Source organism: Photinus pyralis, unplaced genomic scaffold (genome assembly GCF_008802855.1).
Source record: "Photinus pyralis isolate 1611_PpyrPB1 unplaced genomic scaffold, Ppyr1.3 Ppyr1.4_LG9, whole genome shotgun sequence".
In the NCBI taxonomy this organism is placed as follows: Eukaryota; Metazoa; Arthropoda; class Insecta; order Coleoptera; family Lampyridae; genus Photinus; species Photinus pyralis.
This window is the reverse complement of record NW_022170878.1, coordinates 7719062-7736637: the sequence shown is the minus strand read 5'-3', so window position 1 is coordinate 7736637 and position 17576 is coordinate 7719062. Positions and strand designations below refer to the sequence as shown.

Here is a 17576-nt window from a genome sequence, read left to right as displayed (position 1 = left end):
TCGTTTTTCGCTATTAGGATTTAGTTTCCTGTGAAACTTTGACAGCTACCTAAGAAAATTGCGCATATGAAAACTATTCATCTGTTATTAAGTGGATTGTTAAAATGGGCACCTAGATGAGCTACCCTTTATTTTCTTATCCGCTCTGGCACGTCATCGCATCGCATTCCTAATGCCATGTTCCATTGCCGCACGTGGCGCGTTCATGAAAAAAAAGCACTTTACTGAGCCAAAATATGAACTGTAACTCCAATGGCGAATGATTATGTCGTAAAGTGCTACGCGAGACAAACACATTTAGCGTATCATGTTTACTCACTAAACAAATAAGTATGTAATTGTTACATTCAATCGACACTCAGCACCTAACCGATTCCAGTTTGAGGGCTGGTCCTAATAGAAGTAAACATCGGACAATGAAAGTTACAATCGTTTGCATCATGGTGTCATTTTTGTTATCCTCTCTAAGTACCATAAGTCACTATTTTCACTTGAAAATTAATCAGCCCTCTTCGAAGGTTGTGTACCAGAAAAAGTGATCCAAACGATTTTGGAAACAGCCTTTACTATGTTTTCAACGAAAGTAGTGACCATGTTACGTTCAATTAAAAATTCCAAGGATTGTTCATAATATTTAGTCATCCCACACCTTCTCCACGCTCTAGCTTTGCCCTGATGAAAGAGAAAGGTTTCCAACAATTTCGTAATTGAAGCCACAAATTTGGATTCTTTTAAAAAACTGTATTAGGTATTTAGGTTGTCATAGGTTCGTGAATGTGTCTTTAACTGTCAGTGGAAAAGATTACTTCTTATCACCGATCACGTTCGGCGCGTCGTTTGACAAATGATTTTTTTGTTTTACTTATGGAGCTTATGGCTTTACATAATTGGCGATTTTGGTGATCGACAAGGAAATGAAGAGTGCAAATCGTCTTATTTACCGCAAATCCGCCATTGATGTTTCAAAACTATGCGGAAAGGGAATCCCAAAAACAGAATTCATGTGCAAAGCAGTGATTCATGAGATCACTGACACAATTCCACGTCTACCTATCAGAGATTATCACGAAATGTCCCACTAGAATTCGGTTCTACTCTCCTTTCGCCATATATTTGCTCCAATGAATTTAATCGCAAGACCTTTTTACAAATTAGCATCGCCCGGGTTAAATTTAAATGCTTTCCTTAAACAACACATCCAAAAGAATTACGTCCAAGATTAGTGTACATAATGGACAACTAGGTTTTTCTCGCGACCCACATGGACGATCTTCGTTATGAGTCACGAGTGTATCTACGGACGTCATGGACAGTGGGTGGTGGGTGTGGGGTGAGTCTCCGCCCAGAGCGAAAATGGCCATGGTGCTCCGGCATTGGAAATTGGGCGGGGTGTGTGGGGCAGTAATGGGTTGAATTGGAAGCTTGGAATTGTGTGCGGTTGTGCACTGAGTTTACTCTAGCTTGGTACGTTTTGCGACATATTTCATAAACGGAGCTTCGGGTGAATTTGTGTTGTAAGGCTTTTGGAATCACCTCTATTTGGACAGCACCGGACCGCAATTACCGAATCTTTCAAGGCTAAAGTTCTAATTCTGTTGGCTACATTATATTACAGTGGTGCACATACAAACAAGCGTACGTGTCAAAACCTAATGCGTCTCATGACCTCTCCTCAAGAAGGCCACCTATTCATAATCTAAATGAGCTGCTAGAGGCTTTGATCATTCCAACTTTGTTTCGAATCTAGTGCAGCAAGCGTGAGTTGGCATGGGCCAAGAGATTGTTCGAACATGCGACAATACACAGAAGCTGTCTAGTTAAAATCGTGTCCCATATCCAATCTCGCAATCCTTCGTGTGTTACTGGAGCGTTGTCTGCACGTCAAAATTTCTCAATCGTTATTCCTATTTGAAAACACTTTTACACGCACAGGCACTGAAATTTACGATTACCTACTCCAAATTACTTCATTGGCATAATCACATTTTACCTCCCTTTGATGGCTTGGACTTTGCGGGCTGTGGGAAGGTAACTTCATTATCGACAGTTTAAACATTAATCTCGATGCGGTTTGACCGACAAGCGGCGTTGTCATGCTTGAAAGCTGCCCGACAACGATCGAAAATTCTACGAAGACTAAAAAAAGAGGAATTACTTCGCAAGCAGGAAGAAGTGGTGGCGCTCTCTTTAGGAGCACTTGATGGAATTTTTTATTATATTCTGTTTTGGCTTTAGTATTATCGCGTAATAGCGTATTATTGGTGAATGTGTCTGCCACATCGTTTGTTCAAGTAATTTAATTGCTGCAAATTGCACGCACTTTACTCGCTGAAAATGTTATTGTCTCTATAATAAAGATTCTGAATTATACTTGAGTCCACGGACTAATAGTTGAAAAACTTATGTGAAGTTCTTTTGCTACCAAGAAAACATATTAGACGAGGAGGTCTTTTTCCATCACCAAGAGGCCTATTTCAACCTTTTACTTCATTGGTTTAACATCTATTGTCGCTTTCGGTCGCCTACATTGTTTGACTTCGTGTCCTTCCAATCTCGGCTTTCGACACTTACTCGAAGTGTGGCTCGTTTCATGGCAATTATAACATCGCATGGTACGAGCACGTTTAGTCGTATCTGGTACATAAGTACTTGGTGGTTTCGAGCATTCCTTTGTTCGCAATCGTTTACGGTCAAATCCTCTGTTATCAGCTTGATTCGATCTTGCGATAGATTTCGATCGCTTCGATGTCGATTACCCATCGTATTGAAATAAGTGTTCATTTATGTCGAAAGATTTGATGTAATGCTGGGCGAAGTACAGGCGTTGCCTCCACGTTTATGCAGAGCCGTATCAAGCAACAAAAACTCGTTTCCTAACCGAAAAACGGTTAAACCGTCCATTCTTATTAGTTTTGCTCGTCATGGCACATCACAATGAATTTAAAAAGCACCCACGACAATAATTTTGTCGAAATGACGACACAGTTTCCCCTCGTAATTCGGTAATTAACAATAAAATATCACATACTCGGTGAGGACATAAGGGTGGATGGGAGAGAGGAATTTTTCGTCGAGCCTTCGAGCCACTTAGATTGGGTGCGTCATTTTTAAATCGCGTAGAATTTTATTTTCAATTGAAGGTTCGAGACGCAGCCTTATAATCGAAGTATACGAAAGAAGTAATCGTATGTGATCTTTTATTGCGAAAGTTGAAGTTAATTACCTAATTCCAAGGGGAAACTGTGCCACCATTTCGACGAAATTATTGTCGTGGGTGCTTTTTAAATTCATTGTAAGGTGCCATGACGAGCAAAACCAATAATAATGGATAGTTTAACCGTTTTCCGGTTAGTACGCCTGTACTTCGCCCAGCATTACGATATAAAATAATTTCGATACATAAATGAACACTTACTTCAATACGATGGGTAATCGGCATCGAAGCGATCGAAATCTATCCGAAGATCGAATCAAGATGATAACAGAGGATTTGACCATAAACGATTGGGAACAAAGGAGTGCTCGAAACCATCAAGTACATATGTACCAGATACGGCTAAACGAGCTCGTATCACGCGATGTTATAATTGCAACGAAACGAGCCACACTTCGAGTAAGTGTCGAAAGCCGAGATTGGAAGGACACGAAGTCAAACAATGTAGGCGACCGAAAGCGACAATAGATGTTAAACCAATGAAGTAAAAGGTTGAAATAGGCCTCTTGGTGATGGAAAAAGACCTCCTCGTCTAATATGTTTTCTTGGTAGCAAAAGAACTTCACATAAGTTTTTCAACTATTAGTCCGTGGACTCAAGTATAATTCAGAATCTTTATTATAGAGACAATAACATTTTCAGCGAGTAAAGTGTGTAATGTTCCTAGGGGGGTCTATCAAGCCGACACGGAAAACGTTAACTTACCCTATACTTACGGTTGGCAACTCTGGCAAAAACTACAAGCAGAGCCACCTACCTTTCAAGTCGAAACGATGGTAGTCTCGCGGCACTTTTGAATTTGGATGACAGTCGGCTCGATATGGGTGGCACGAATGGACTCCTACGTTGTGTAATCGGTTCTTTTATGTGTTGGGACGTGAGACATAATCGGGAAGGGAATTAAATAAAAGACAGAACTTTTGTGCGTAAGAAATGACAAGATCAAATAAATATATTAACGCACACACAAGACCATGCCAGGGAAACCTTCTACGGGACTAAAACCCTGGCATAGGCCATACAAATACATAAAATAAATCACCTACAGCAATAAAATGCAAGAGAAAATACACATAAATAAAACATCTCAAATGGTATGATAAAAATCAGATAATCAAATCAAATGCAATTAAACAAGTTCATAAAAACAAAATACACAAGACATCATAAATGCAGTGGAAAACATGATAAATCAATTCAGTACAAAAACACATCAAAATACCTGTACGATCAATAGAAATAACACAACTCGTCAAATAAACAAATTGCATGTACATAGGAAACATGTAAATGGTGTGGCTCTACTCCATCCTTCAGTTAACATAATTTAATTTAACACGAAAAGTACATGTGAGAATGCCATTGGTCAATAGCAAGTATTCATGTGAAAATCGATTATCGCTCAAGCAGAACATATTTTAAATAGAGGAAATGTAAATGAGAGGGCCCCCACTCTATTGCTAAGATGTTAAGAACTACAATCCGCACGAGACGAGTAGGCAACAGATACAGCGAAAGATCTAACTGCATTAGGTACCTACTCCACGGAGACAGAATGACCCACTCGCACACACAAACATCGAAACATCAAATAAAAGAGCCGCCCGTCGTATAGCTAATGCGCCACGAATAAGAAAGTAACAGATACAGCGAACAATCAAACTGTATTAGGTACTTCCCTCACGGAATAGTTACGGGTCAATCGAACAGAGCAACATCACACCGATAATCAACTCCTCGTGAATGAAGTAAATACTTAATTAAACAAAATAATGGCATAATCATCTGTACAGTATTACAAACAGGATTCATCTAACGGTACACGAAACAAAGGCATGGAGTACGCCATGATTCAGATATCGTAGTTTATGCAAAATCAGCAAAATGTAAATATCACATTGTGGCCGTCGACCTCGCCGCCATCTTCTTCCCATTCTCTCCTAGCTTCGTTACGAAAATCCCCTAGTATTTGGCATCTGCGCAAAACGGTCGTTGGTTATATACAGAGCATATTATATTTTTGTTTCAGCTGTAAACGTGTGTTGCCTAACCATCAGGGTGGATTATCACAAGTGCAATTTGCAGATTGAATTACATTGACAAACGATGTGCAATCACTTCACCAATAAACGCTATTACAGATAATACTAAACCAAAACAGAATATAATAAAAATTACATTCAAGTGCTCTAAAGAGAGCGCAACCACTTCTTCCTCTTGCCATAATTCCATTCTTTTGGAGTCTTCATAGAATTCTCGATCTCTGTCCAGTTTATCGTACAATCCGCTTTCGGTCAACCCATCGATGATTATGTTTAAACTGTCGATAATGAAGTTACTTCCCACAGCCGCAAAAGTCAGCATCAAGGGAGGTAAAATGTGATTATCAATGAAGTAATTTGGAATAGGTAATGGCAAATTCAGTGCCAGTGCGTGTAGTGTTTTCAGTGGAATAGCGATAGAGAAGTTGGAATGTGCAGACCAACTCTCCAGTAATACACGAGGATTGCGAGACTTGATGGGGCACGATCTTAACGCCAGCTTCTGGTATATTGTCGTATGTTCGGGCAACCCCTGCCCATCCATCACGCCTACTGCACTAGAATCCAAACAAATTGGAATATCAGCCTCTAGCAGCTCATTTAGATTATGAATAGGTGGCCTTCTTGGAGGAGAAGTCATGAGGCGCATTAGGTTTGACACGTACGCTGTTTGTATGTGCACACTGTATATAATGTAGCACAGAATTACGAATCGAAGTCTTGATGATTGGGTAATGCGCCTGGTGTTTCCAAATAGTGTGATCCCAAAACTCTTCAAAACAATGTTACCCAAGCTCGTTTTGAATTTGTCCAAAACGTACCAAGCTAAGGTAACTAGTGCAAAAATCACCGAAACTAATATCCAAACCTCCAGATCAAAATTAACTGCCAAAATTTCCAATGCCGAAATGGCATTTGTTGGTGGAACTACCCACACCATGACGTCCCGTAGATACACGTGACTCATACGAGATCGTCCTTTCACAGAAGGAGCTAGTTGTCCATCGTGTACACTAATCTTGACGTAATTCTTTTGATGTTTGTTTAAGGAAAGATTTAACATTTTAACCGCGACGCTAATTGTAAAAGTTCTGCGATGAAATTGATCCAAATATTGCGACAGGAGAGTAGAACCGAAGATTATGGGACATTCGTGGTAATCTCTTATAGGACGTGGAATTGTGTCAGTGATCTCATCATCACAGCTTTGCACATGAATTCTGTTTGGGATTCTTCCGCAATAGTTTTGAACATCATGCGGATTTGCCGTAAATAAAAACGATCTTGCATCTTCATTCTTGTCGACTACCAAAATCGCTAAAAATGTAAAGCCATAACTCCATAGTAAACCAAAAATCATTTCAACGCGCCGAACGTGATCGGTGATAAGAAGTAATCTTCCACTGACGTAAGACACATTCCACGAACCTAATGACACCAAATACCTAATACAGTTTTTNTACAACCCGCTTTCGGTCAACCCATCGATGATTATGTTTAAACTGTCGATAATGAAGTTACTTCCCACAGCCGCAAAAGTCAGCATCAAGGGAGGTAAAATGTGATTATCAATGAAGTAATTTGGAGTAGGTAATCGTAAATTCAGTGCCTGTGCGTGTAGTGTTTTCAATGGAATAACGATTGAGAAATTTTGACGTGCAGACCAACGCTCCAGTAACACACGAGGATTGCGAGATTGGATGGGACACGATTTTAACGACAGCTTCTTGTGTATTGTCGCATGTTCGAACAATCTCTGCCCATCAATCACGCTTGCTGCACTAGATTCGAAACAAATTGGAATATCAGCCTCTAGCAGCTCATTTAGATTATGAATAGGTGGCCTTCTTGGAGGAGAGGTCATGAGACGCATTAGGTTTGACACGTACGCTGTTTGTATGTGCACACTGTATATAATGTAGCACAGAATTACGAACCTTAGCCTTGAAGATTCGGTAATGCGTCCGGTGCTTCCAAATAAGGTGATTCCAAAAGCCTTCAACACAATTTCACCCAAGCTCGTTTTGAATATGTCCAAAACGTACCAAGCTAAGGTAATTAGTGCAAAAACCGCCCAAACTAATATCCAAACTTCCAATTCAAAATTAACTGCCAAAATTTCCAATGCCGAAATGGCATTTGTTGGTGGAACTACCCACACCATGACGTCCCGTAGATACACGTGACTCATACGAGATCGTCCATTCACAGAAAAACCTAGTTGTCCATTATGTACACTAATCTTGACGTAATTCTTTTGATGTTTGTTTAAGGAAAGATTTAACATTTTAACCGCGATGCTAATTGTAAAAGTCTTGCGATTAAATTCATCCAAATATTGCGAAAGGAGAGTAGAACCGAATTCTATGGGACATTCGTGATAATCTCTGATAGGACGTGGAATTGTGTCAGTGATCTCATGATCACAGCTTTGCACATGAATTCTGTTTGGGATTCTTCCGCAATAGTTTTGAACATCATGCGGATTTGCCGTAAATAAGAACGATCTTGCATCTTCATCCTTGTCGATCACCAAAATCGCCAAATATGTAAAGCCATAACTCCATAGTAAACAAAAAATCATTTCAACGCGCCGAACGTGATCGGTGATAAGAAGTAATCTTCCACTGACGTAAGACACATTCCACGAACCTAATGACACCAAATACCTAATACAGTTTTTTAAAAAATCCAAATTTGTGACTTCAATTACGAAATTGTTGGAAACCTTTCTCTTCATGCGTGGAGAAGGTGTGGGATGACTAATATTAATAACAATCCTTGGATTTCTTATATTGAACGGTAACAGGTCACTACTTTCGTTGAAAACATAGTAAAAAGGGCTTCGTTTCCAAAAATCGTTTGGATTACTTTTTCTGTACATACCTTCGAAGAGGGCTGATTAATTTTCAGTGAAATAGTACTTATGGTACTTAAGAAGGATACAAAAATGACACATGATGCAAACTTTGTAACTTTCATTGTCTTGTCACTTCTATTACAACACTCAAACTGAATGGTTAGGTGCTCATGGTTATTTAATGGGTGACGGGTAAACATGTACGCTAATGTATTCTCTCTATACCCTGACATAATCACTACCTTTTATTATATTGTACTTGCTTAGTAAAGTGCTTTTTTTCATTAACGTAATGGACATGGCATTAGGAATGCGATCGATGACTGCCAGAGCGATAAGAAAATAAAGTGTGTCCATTTCAACAATCCAATCTAATAACGTGAATAGTTTCATTACGCGATTTACTTAGGTACAGTAAAATCTGAAAGTTCGCGGAAACTAATCCTAATGCGAAAACCGAGATAGATAGAATGGTCCCATTTACACGCGTTCCGCTCCACCAGAATGCGCGGTGACTCAATCTGAGCAGCAAATTCAAATGATACCCAATGGCGCCGTTACTGGTAGTAATCCAAGCCAATGGTGGCTAAAAAAATACGACTCTAAGTTGCTAGGCGGCGACTGCGCGGGTCGCCTGTGAAACAGTTAATTATTGTTTATTATTACGCCGGCCTGTGTGGCGTGGAAGCTCGACTGCGGCACTAAGGGTTCCGGGTTCGGGCATGGATATTTATAAATACATAGTGGGTTGGGGTCTGGAGGGTATGGAATACTCCACCTCGTCGAAGGAGGGATCGATAATTCCTTCTCCATTATCCTTAACACTCTTGTGTTTTGTTTTTTGTAAGAGAACGTATTACTCGGCAGTAAATACCCTCGTCGAAGAAGGGCTCAATAATTCTTTCTCTATTAGTCTTAGCAAAAAGGTATAAGACTCTCACGATAGTTTTTGAAAACACGCAGTCTAATCTGCCTTTCCTGAGGAGTATTCCATTCTGCCATGATCGTAGTCTTATCCTGAACATTTTTACAATTTAAAACACGCTTTAAGATCTTTTCGGGAGCCTTTAAGGGCACTTAAAAGCCTTTGTGAAGCTTTAAGAGGTCTTTAAACGTTTAAGTAGCAATAGATTCAAAACGCGATCGAACAAACGTGCACTCGACCTGCATAGCGATTCTCTTATTTGAATGTTTGAATAAGAATGTCGCTCTCCCATCCGACACTTACTCGCCGAATCCCAAATACGAAACGACCTCAACGCAAACCAAGGGTTGTTTTTTATACATGCGAAGGTAAAGCAGAAAATGTCCCTCTCGTGCTCTGCAGCGACGGTTTTGAGAACCGACTCTTATTTGCTTGAACACTCGTTTCTTATCTTAACGTGTTTTATTTTTTCGAATGTTAGTTCTGTTCTCTTTCATTATGAAGCGGTACACGTGAAAAATTTCCTATATTGGAAAATTTGTAAATGTAGCAGAAAAGCTTAGCCTAAAGCAACCACCTGTTACAAAACTCTTCTAAAAGTCAAAGCAGTAGAAGTGCATTTCAGAACATTCGAAAATTTTCCAGAGCTACCAAACGTTTTTTAAAACACCGTGTGCCTTTCCTGAGCTCTATAGGTCTCGCAGTGTTCAGGTCAAATTACCTAGCCCAGAGACCTAAAGGGCTCTGGAAATGGCACACAGAAGTGCGAGTCCTTTCTAGGTGTCTTCCAGGCCTACGTGAATCCTGAAACCTGCCCAGAAAACATTGGAAGAGGGAGGTATTAAGCTCAGAAAGTTTTACTAATGAGCGAACCAGCTCGTTCGTAATTTTGGATTTTCTGCTCATCCGTCTGATATCTCGCGAACGGTTTCGAATTTTCTAATTCTGTTTTCAGAAATAGGTGGACAATGGTCAAGGGACTAATTGATTAATTTTTGGTCATTTGAACTTTCTATATTGGTTTGAAACAGTTTATTATCTAAATACACAAGATTGGCAATAATCTTATATATATATATATATATATATAATCCTATCATACTTTTTAAATTTAAAAGAGGTTAACAACTACATATCCTCGGTACTCCATTTATAAACTTCCTCCTGAATCGCGTTGCGTGTATTTTGCACTTCGATCCACTTCTTTTCGTACCCATTCGATCGATTGACGCCGTCCCACCGATGACCGGGCCGTATACCGAACCGATTCGGCATAAACTCCCCCTCAAACTGCAGCTTGACAGGTTTCCCGGTGTCGATATCGTTTTTCCTCCTCTTCTTCCGAATGTAGTCCAGCATGGGATCGCCCTCGCGCTCCTGCTCCTTGAGGTGCCGCTCGAGATCCTCGTCGTCGGCGTAGCGCGCGAACGGTTTGTTCATCTCCTGCAGGGCGTCCTGCAGCTTGCTCTCGTAGTCCTCGACCTGTTTCAGGCCCTTCCCCCACCGCATGTACTTCTCCTTGTTCGCCTCCTCCTGCCTCTCCTTCTCCGAACGTTCCTGCGCCTCCTTTTCGAGATCGCGAACTTTGCCGGTCTTGCGGTCGCGCACGACGGTCGCGGCGTTTGCGCCCGTCGTTTCCGCCGACATCCGCTTGAAGAGCTCGTCCTCGCGCGTGCGGAACTCCTGATTCTCCTTGACGAGTTCCTGGGCGTTTTGGAGGCCCGCCTTTTTGCCGTCGAGGGTTTTCTCCATACGTTTCGCCGGTATGAGGTACTTGCCCTTCTTGTCGCCGGGGAGAAGCTTTCGACGAGGCGGCGGCGGCGACGGTTCTCTCCGCCGCTTCTCACGGTCGGAACGGTGTTTATGTCTCGGGCTGCTGTAAGAATACTTTCAAACTCAATGAAATGCAAAAAGGAGAATGTTTGGTTTTGAAAAAATAAAATTTTAATGCAGGCAAACAATTTTTGATTTTTTTTAATGTCCAACCTTTCTTTTATTTCTACAAATTTCTTAATCCATTTTTCCACATTTTACTCATAATAAATCGAAAATCTAAAAAAATTTTTGGATTTTTTGAAATTTGTATTTGGCATTTTTTGATTTGGTCTCTCTTTTCATTCGTCTTATTTCATATCTTCATCACTTTCTACTTATTTTTAAAAAAATCTATACATCAAGATAAAATGAAATAATTCTGATAATTTACATACCCAGTCTGACCGTCCCGTTTGCCCGATCTTCGTGGCGGGCTATGGTCCGAAACCCTTCGCCGGCGACGTGGCGGGCTCATGTCTCGAGATTTTCTGGGTGGGCTGGTGTCAGAATTTCGCCTAGCTTTTCGAGGGGGGCTCATATCGGTGCTTGCCGCTCTCCGCGGCGGGCTCATATCCGGGTCGTCTTCGCGCGGAGGCGTATCGCCGAGAACTTTCTCCCTACTCGACATATCCCACCGGCTCTCTCCTTTCCCCTTCCGCGGCGGACTGCCCTCTGCCTTAGCCTTCTTCGCTTTGGCCGGCCGCTTCAATCCTTTGCTTTCATTTTTGAAGAAAGTCAATACTATCTCCCGATCGCTTTTCGTCACTAAATTCTCCAATTTGCCGTCTTCCTCCGGATCTTCGGCCGCTCCTAACGGCCTCCACATGTTGCTCTTGGTGTAATCGTCAATTCTCATGTGCATCGGTCGATCGTCGATGACACCGACGATTTGGGGCGCGTCCTCGTTCGGTCCGTACAAGTCGTCGTTATCCGCCGTTAGGATCTTTGACAAATCGACATCGTCGTCTATAATTTTCACCCTGCAAGGTACGAATTTGATGAGGCAAATGTAGAAGGGTAACCCCCTACTTACCTGTCGGAAACAAAGTCCTTTCTTCGCTTTTTCTTCTTCTTATCTTTATTTCCTGATAAATATTTCTTTAAATATTCCTTTTGATTCATTACTTCCATTATTTAATTGTAATCTCTTAATTAAATGTTTGTATTTGTGTAAATTTTTGAGGTTATGTTTACGTCATTACGTCAACGTCAAATCACATGCAATTTGCGTTGTTGTCAGATCATATTATTACTGCCCATTATTGCCGCTACTTTCAATTCTACACTGAGACGTAGATTTTTTTCTCCATCCATCGTCTTCTCGTTTCTCTGGACTTTTCAAATTATTTCGTTATTCCGATTTTCAAATTCCTGTGATTCTTAACCCAAATCTACAAATTCTTCGGATTCTGTTTCAGATTCTTCATTGTCTTTTAAATAAAGAAATGGACAAAGAGATAACAAATTCAAGTAAAGTAAGAGAGTCAATATTCCCCATCAGGCCCCCCCGGTAATACGTTCTTCTTCAAAATCGCTCAGAATTTAGCATTCTCATGGCAGTTTTGGGAAAAATCAATCGAATCTTCCTTTCCTGAGGAGTATTTCATTCTGCACAGGATCGCAGTCTTGTCTCGAAAATTATTGTGAGAGTGCTAAACATGTTTGGAAAACAAGTAATTACAGACGGGTGAGGAGAGGGGGGGAGTATGGAGCAAGTATCATCGTTAAAGGATGGATCGAAATTTTTTCCCTATTACCCCCCTACTACTCTCACGGTGTTAGCGAAAAGGTAATCAATTGTTTGTATATACCGGGTGTATTCCATACCTCTCCGGTGTTGCGCGGAAATAACGCGCATATCGTAAACTGCCTGCATCTCTTAACAGCGATAAAACACGTGCGTTAATTAAATTTCGTCCGATAAATTCTTATTGCAAACGACCAGATGTCACCTTTTGCAAATGTGACCACTTACCTTATCTAAATTGAATAATTTACAAAAGCGATCAAATTTAAACATGAAATATTTACGCAATTACAAACAATTCTAAAAGGAAAAATAGACACAGTGATAACAAATTCAAGTAAAATAAACCAACCTTGTGCTTATAGGTACGTAAATAATCTCATTTACACTCAATAAATTGAAATATTCGCATATACAGGCTGTCCCGTCATAATTTTCGATGTTTAGATCGCAATAACGTGTAGGTACTTGATGTAGTCTTCCTATTCTTCATGGCCCTTTTGAGAGCCTTTTAAAAATAAACAACCTTGCGTTACCTTTATTATTGTGACCTCTGAAAAATCTCCCAGAAATCCACCCTCAATTGAATGGCGCCGTTATATACGTCGTGTCGCTAAGAACGTCACGGGAAAGTAACGCACAGACGCAGATAATAATAAAAACTAGAGTGAACAACACAAAATAGGAAATTTTATTAAGCAAACAATAAATAAAATATGGCATTTCATTAGGATATGTAGCAGGTGCTAGTCAATAAAACTCGAAGTTAATCCAATTTCCTAATATCATCACAATATTGTATCACTCCATATTTTCCGGTCGACTCCCAGTCCGGATCTTTGGAAGACAATGCTTCGGCTACTTCAGGCTCCAAACCGCAAATCAGCTGACACTTGACGGTCCGCAGACTGACAACCTTGGAAGGTCCAAATCCTTGTAGTGCCACATTGAAAGGAGTCGAAGGCTCCCAATTCTTCTCCCCCAGTAGCTTGCGGTAATTCAAATCGCCTTTGAAAATGACCACCTTCGCCTGCGCCATCTGGCGGTAGAGAGCTGGTGCCGTAGCCGCCATTAGTGAGTAATCGTGAGGCAGTGTGAAGAAATCGTCTTCGATAATCACCCATACTTTGTCAACGAGGTACTTGGTCCAACGTTCTCCCAGATACTTCATATCTTTGTCGTCGCTAGCGAGCAGCTGCCGTAGGGTCCAATCGAAATCGCGCTTCATCACGTCGGAGACGAACCACGACATGTTTTTCACGTAAATTCGAATCGACCGCGCGAACTTGTGCGTAATTAAAAAGTCCGCCAGACACAGATCGGTGAAGAGCTCGTAACCGGAATTGTCCAGCACGATATCTGAAATGTTACAAATTGCTGACGGGGGAAATTTCGGGCGGGAAACTTACCGATTATTTGCGACCCGTTCGTGTCCGAAACGGCGCTCCAAACGTCCTCGGATTGGTCGCTGACGATGTTCGGTTGCAAACTGTCGAGAATTTGAAACCAATCGCTGCAGTCTTCGACAATACCGCTCGAGAACGACAGGTCACATTGGTTGCCCCACAGGTTCAACTGAAAAGTATCATTTAATCTACACTGGCGCCCTCTCGGCCCTAGACGGCTGATTACTATATCTCCACTAGAGGCGCTGATGTCATTTACAAATGGCGCGTATTGGTGGGAGTGGTTTGTAAACATTTGTACTAATTTGAAAGTGAGCTTTTGAGACTTGACAGATAATCCGTAATAACTTGCTTTAAAACAGTCTTACTATTCATGGCACAATTTCACTGACCACAATTTAAACAATAGGCGATGACTTAAATTAATCTTACTATTTGTGGCATTCCTAATAGCATTGTGTTACATATACAATGCTAATAATGCACGTTACATCGTTCAATGTGAATATGCCGCTTAAGTTTTGTGAGCAGCGCAATTACACTGTTCACAAATTAAATGTTAGGGAAAGTTGTGTGTGTTAATTAGGAACACCTTCAGCGAAAGGTTAATTGTAACGTAATTATACTGGTAGCAGTGATAGAATGACATATATATCTCCTATTTTTTGTTGTGTAATTGCGCTGTTCACAATTAAAGGCTCTGGAAATGTTACGCGTTAGACGATAACTTATATACTTATTGTGGGTTGCATAATTGCACTGATCACAATATTGATTACGTTTGGCCGTTGTCAATAAACAAAATGGCGGTCTTATCCCACCAACAGTAATTACAATGTGCTGCCACCAGAGGTCGCACTGTTAATCTGACTCGCCAATAGAATCATTTTTTCAGTTTTTGCGTTGTTTTGCACTGTGTGTTGCCTATCAAGCGTTAGAAGCGATTTTGGCGAGTGCCTTTTGCCCATAAAAAGTGACTTAAACTCACTTTAAGAAGCTTAATAAACTCCGACTTGACATCCTGACCATCGGCAAGCTTGAGCACCAAATACTTGCTTAGCTGCAACACAGCTGCCAAATTTGCTTCGAAAGAAGACCGCTTTTGTATTTGAAAGAGGTCGTACGACTGCAAGGATTGCCTACAAAATTCACTGCCTGAACAGTGTAAACGCTGGGATATCTTACGTCTGTTCGAAAATCTCGCGAATTCGCCTGTACATGTAGCATTCGGCGTGCAACCAGACCGCCGTAAAGTACGTCTTGTTCGGCTGCTGCAGCACGAATTCGTTGTAGAGCTTAGCGTCGGGCGCGTCAGATCTGATCTCCTGCATCGGTTTGTTGGTTTGAATTTCGTACTTCAGCTTCGATATCTCGCCGATTACGGTCTTCAGCTCCTCCTTCGCGTTCTGCAATTTGTTCTAATTGTATCGAGCCGAGCCACAGGCTCTACTCACCTCCCCGTACTCCTTCCCGATCTCTTCTTTCTTACGCACGAGAATGTCGATGGATTGTGTTAGTATTCGCGGTAGACGTTCTTTAATTGTGAAGTACGCGAAGCTCCTAGAAATTTCGTAGCAGTTGGTGACTACGAGGCGATGGCTTACCGCTTGTAAAATCCGCTAAGTGAGGCGTTTCTTGGTGTCGTTATATCCATAATCGGGACATCCTCCGTACATTCGCACATTGTATAAATATAGCAGCACGCTGCAAAGAAAAGCGAGTTAAGAGGCCTCATCTTTCAGAAGTGCGACCTTTGACTGCTTGCTGCAAGAGAAGCCCATCTTATCGGAATCTGAAAAAACAGCTAGGGGCAAAAGGTCAGGGGATTACCGGAAAATTGGAGCTGAAACCTTGAACTGACTTTAGCAGATCACCTACTGTAGGTCAAATGTCTCATCCAGTAGTTCATATCACCTAACCTCAATTTGCTAAAATGGTGAACAAAAGCATAACTAAACCCGCAGAGGCGCCCCCACAATTATCGGAGGAGGCAGTCGAATCCTTCGAGGTGGAGCTGTGCTGGTGCATCAATCAGCTGAAAACAGCCCTGCGCCTCGGCAAACTAAACGCCAAGCAAAGTAAGTCGCTAACGACACCAACTCACCCTAATCACCGGCTTACAGTTCAAGACCACACCAAAAGCCTCAACACTTTGATGAGTCGCACCGCCCCCTTAATAAAAAAGCGCCAGGTCATGAGACTGTCGTTTGGAGACTACCGAAAGAAAATGGGCGAGGAAGAGAAGCGGGTCAGTAAAGGTACCGCCTCCGACTTGCACCGTAGCAGTACTAATTCATATTTTAGTGGCCCAAAACATGAAGCTCACGGTGCGGAAACCGAGCACTAAATCAACATTCGTACGGAAAGCGTGCGGTTTTAAATTCAATTTTGATATTGGGGGGGAGACACCTGAGGCAAGTCGCGATGAAGAACACCCACAGGGTACGCCGCACGAAGAGTTTAGATTAATGCCGACTGATAATAGTTTTAAGTTTAATTTCGAAGTTTCCAATTAATACATTTTTTTTATCCGTCCGTCCGTCTGCCTGTTTCTTACTAATTTTGTAAATATATTGCTTTGTAATATTAAAATTTGTGGAAGAGATGGCGCTGATTGGTCACTCCACTTTTCAAAGTATTCTGCAAATTTATAGGGGTGTACACATTACATATTAATTATGACCAATCAAATTTAGGGCACCATTTTTTAAGAAATAATTTCAAATGATCCAGTCAAATTAGACGTAAAAATGCTAAATGGTTACAAAAGGTCCGGTAGAAAATTTTTCAAACTTGTTTAAATGGTAAAGAGAGAAAAATCCAAGTTTGCCAATGCGACTGAAGTCGGGAGAAATTTCTGTGGTCAAAAATCTGCAAAAACTTCTGACTTTTTTCGGTTTTTTTAAATAACTCGCCAACGGTAATACTTAGGTAAAATTATCTATTATTAAAAACTGTAGTGTATAAAAGTACCTTCAATTTGATATTTTATTTGGCCCCCAACATGTATAGTTTAGGAGATATTCTAATTAGTGATTTTTAAAAATAATAACATTTTTAGCGCATTTTTTAAGAATTAAAAGAAATGTGGGACCACTAATTTATCTCAAATTCTGTATGTACATGCATCTATAGTGATGTCATGTCAAAATTTTGAAAATGGCGGAGGGTGAGGAGGTAAATACACGTTCTATCCTTCATGGTATTCTAATGAAAGGTGTCGACGCAATGAATTGGTTTCTACAAATTATAAACTTCCTGCGCGACTCCGTTTCGCCACCGCCATCTTCCGTGGTATTCTAATTAAAAGAGAAAAAAATAACTGTTTTTTACCAGTTCCCACCTTTCTTTCTAACCCCTTCTCAAAAATTCTACGCACCCAAATTAATAAGAAAAAATGTTTTCCCGAGAAATTTTGGTATAGTCGATTTTTGGTAAAAAAAGAAGGTTATACACTGGCCTTTTTTTGAGCCCCGAAGAAAAAATTGTCTCGGATCGACCCGAAAAAAAATTTTCTTATAGAATGTGGCCTGTAGAATCCATAATTTCAAACAATTCCAAGATTGG

General features: G+C 40.9%; 3 protein-coding genes across 5 annotated transcripts; 1 reads left to right on the top strand and 2 right to left on the bottom strand.

Moving 5' to 3' along the window:
* Positions 1 to 10136: 10136 nt before the first annotated feature.
* LOC116180595 (BUD13 homolog) lies at positions 10137 to 12052 on the bottom strand. Its single transcript, XM_031500672.1, has 3 exons — positions 11890 to 12052; positions 11252 to 11836; positions 10137 to 10917 (listed from the first exon to the last, which is right to left on the bottom strand). The coding sequence occupies exons 1-3, from the start codon at positions 11985 to 11987 to the stop codon at positions 10170 to 10172; spliced, it is 1431 nt and encodes a 476-aa protein (XP_031356532.1). The 5' UTR covers positions 11988 to 12052; the 3' UTR covers positions 10137 to 10169.
* A 1219-nt stretch (positions 12053 to 13271) lies between these two features.
* LOC116180180 (damage-control phosphatase ARMT1-like) lies at positions 13272 to 15923 on the bottom strand. Of its 3 annotated transcripts, none has more exons than XM_031500049.1 (7): positions 15840 to 15923; positions 15614 to 15713; positions 15464 to 15569; positions 15195 to 15415; positions 14998 to 15148; positions 14013 to 14178; positions 13272 to 13962 (listed from the first exon to the last, which is right to left on the bottom strand). In XM_031500049.1, exons 2-7 carry the CDS (start codon positions 15691 to 15693, stop codon positions 13370 to 13372), a joined length of 1317 nt encoding a protein of 438 aa, XP_031355909.1. In that variant the 5' UTR covers positions 15694 to 15713; positions 15840 to 15923; the 3' UTR covers positions 13272 to 13369. The 3 variants fall into 3 exon arrangements, with proteins under 3 accessions (XP_031355909.1, XP_031355910.1, XP_031355907.1); XM_031500050.1 differs by having other exon boundaries at positions 15761 to 15892; XM_031500047.1 differs by lacking the exon at positions 15840 to 15923 and having other exon boundaries at positions 15614 to 15768.
* LOC116180182 (UPF0488 protein CG14286-like) lies at positions 15919 to 16614 on the top strand. Its single transcript, XM_031500052.1, has 3 exons — positions 15919 to 16087; positions 16133 to 16267; positions 16314 to 16614. Exons 1-3 carry the CDS (start codon positions 15943 to 15945, stop codon positions 16523 to 16525), a joined length of 492 nt encoding a protein of 163 aa, XP_031355912.1. The 5' UTR covers positions 15919 to 15942; the 3' UTR covers positions 16526 to 16614.
* The last annotated feature ends 962 nt before the right edge of the window (positions 16615 to 17576 follow it).

What these genes read in the sequence shown, in the direction of transcription:
- LOC116180180 (XM_031500047.1), bottom strand. Translation starts at nt 15,744, where the DNA reads ATGAGGCCTCTTAACTCGCTTTTCTTTGCAGCGTGCTGCTATATTTAT. An exon ending in TCGGGAAGGAGTACGGGGAG is followed by an intron (nt 15,416 to 15,463) that starts GTGAGTAGAGCC and finishes AACAAATTGCAG; the next exon opens with AACGCGAAGGAGGAGCTGAA. An exon ending in AGTTTATTAAGCTTCTTAAA is followed by an intron (nt 14,179 to 14,997) that starts GTGAGTTTAAGT and finishes GATACTTTTCAG; the next exon opens with TTGAACCTGTGGGGCAACCA.
- LOC116180182 (XM_031500052.1), top strand. Translation starts at nt 15,943, where the DNA reads ATGGTGAACAAAAGCATAACTAAACCCGCAGAGGCGCCCCCACAATTA. An exon ending in CAAACTAAACGCCAAGCAAA is followed by an intron (nt 16,088 to 16,132) that starts GTAAGTCGCTAA and finishes ACCGGCTTACAG; the next exon opens with TTCAAGACCACACCAAAAGC. An exon ending in AGAGAAGCGGGTCAGTAAAG is followed by an intron (nt 16,268 to 16,313) that starts GTACCGCCTCCG and finishes TTCATATTTTAG; the next exon opens with TGGCCCAAAACATGAAGCTC.
- LOC116180595 (XM_031500672.1), bottom strand. Translation starts at nt 11,987, where the DNA reads ATGGAAGTAATGAATCAAAAGGAATATTTAAAGAAATATTTATCAGGA. An exon ending in AAGGACTTTGTTTCCGACAG is followed by an intron (nt 11,837 to 11,889) that starts GTAAGTAGGGGG and finishes CGTACCTTGCAG; the next exon opens with GGTGAAAATTATAGACGACG. An exon ending in AAACGGGACGGTCAGACTGG is followed by an intron (nt 10,918 to 11,251) that starts GTATGTAAATTA and finishes GTATTCTTACAG; the next exon opens with CAGCCCGAGACATAAACACC.